The sequence below is a fragment of the Austrofundulus limnaeus genome, unplaced genomic scaffold, assembly GCF_001266775.1.
Source record: "Austrofundulus limnaeus strain Quisiro unplaced genomic scaffold, Austrofundulus_limnaeus-1.0 Scaffold130, whole genome shotgun sequence".
NCBI classification, from domain to species: Eukaryota; Metazoa; Chordata; class Actinopteri; order Cyprinodontiformes; family Rivulidae; genus Austrofundulus; species Austrofundulus limnaeus.
The window spans coordinates 1,194,812-1,196,454 of NW_013952532.1; the positions used below are offsets into that span (position 1 = coordinate 1,194,812).

Below are 1,643 nucleotides of genomic sequence, written 5' to 3' on the forward strand. Positions count from 1 at the left end.
AGAGAGAGAGAGAGAGAGAGAGAGAGAGAGAGTGTGTGTGTGTGTGTGTGTGGCTTTGTTTTTCCTACATTGTGGGGCCCATGTTGAAGGAAAATGCAGCATCGTGGGGACCGGGTGCTCCTTGTGGGGCCCAAAGACTGGGCCCCACAACTTCAGAGGCTGATTTTGGGTGTGGGGGTTGGGTTTAGGACCAATGTATGAATTGAGTTTAGGTTAGCTTTAGGGTCAGGTAGGTACCTGTGAGGTTAGCTTTAGGGTTTGTGGTCAGGGTTAGGATGTAAAATTACCAAAAAATGAATGGAAGTCAATGGACGGGCCCCACAAGGATATAAAAACAAGTTTTTGTGTATGTGTGTGTGTGTGTCTGCACAGGGATCCCAGCACTCTAGTTATCTAAATTGGAAACTAATGAGATATGAAGAGAAAGGCTGAATGAAAAGAGCAAAAGAAAAGTAAGAATAGATTGTTTCATGAACCAAATGATGATGATACAGAAGAGAAGGATGAGGAGGAAGATGAAAATCTCACTAAGAACTAATCCAATTAATGGTGATGATTGGTGAATACTGCGTTGCACAACAACAAAACCTGCTGGTCCTCTGGGTGGACGTTTTGRTCAGTTTGACCTGTTCTTCGTTTGATGTGAAATTTCATTGCGACCTCACATAGAATAAGGAGATAGTTATGATTTTACTTGATAACATTTCATATCTACGAAGTTTATATTTCAACAATTAAAGCTTTTGTTAGAAAAAAAATCTATATTTCTTTAAAGTCCCACAATTTATACAAATTAGTAAGAAGGAACAAGTAGTTTTCATAAAAGAGATAAACTGTATGCATCCTTTCACTCCTGGTTTTCATCAAATGTCATTATCACGTGTTTTTGAAGGCACTGTAATTTGCTCACATGTGAAGTTGCACACAATAACAGTTGAACGAGTACCAGCTTTTATCACCACTGTTGCTGTTTTCCCACATGAGTCGAAGAGCAATGAAACCATGAACTCAAATCCAGCCTTTAAAAGCCTCATCACACCCGCTGCCCCTGTAAAACGGGCTCCAACACAACCGAAACAGCAGCTGAGTGGAGGTTTACCTCATGCGAGCCAGCAGGTCCTTGTGTGTTGGTTGGATGTTGAGATCCTCTTGTACACACACATCTCTGTGTATAAAGAAAGAAAAACATCATCTGAACAAAACACATCTCTAAAAGTTTGATTTAGTTCAAAGCAAAGACACATTTTTTGGTATTTATTGCAAAAATCACTCCTGAGACCAGAGATTCTGAAAATGAACTCAATTAAATTCTACAGTATTCTGTTTGGCAGCCGTACACTTCTTACAGTGTTGTATTAAAAGTATAGTTTGGCTCTTTTGCAGAGGGTATGTGACAAGTTTATGAAAAATTAATATGCAACCTTGGTTTGGACAAACAGATTTTAATTTTGTTTAGATTGATGGGCTAATGTTTAGCTTCAGAATGGTCAAGACCAAAGTGAATCGGAAATATTAGTGTTATACATTGTATAATATATATTTTTAGTAAGTAAGTAAGAAAGTACGTAAGTAAGTAAGTAAGTAAGTAAGTAAGTAAGTAAGTAAGTAAGTAAGTAAGTAAGTAAGTAAGTAAGTAAGTAAGT

The 1,643-nt window shown here is 37.8% G+C and overlaps 1 protein-coding gene across 1 annotated transcript in view; it reads right to left on the bottom strand.

Moving 5' to 3' along the window:
* ncf4 (neutrophil cytosolic factor 4) overlaps positions 1-1,643 on the bottom strand; it is a 34,004-nt gene that overhangs the window by 3,277 nt on the left and 29,084 nt on the right. Inside the window, exon 9 of the mRNA XM_014015490.1 lies at positions 1,100-1,165. Within this exon, the coding sequence (XP_013870944.1) occupies positions 1,100-1,165 (66 nt within the window). The remainder of the gene's footprint in view (positions 1-1,099; positions 1,166-1,643) is intronic.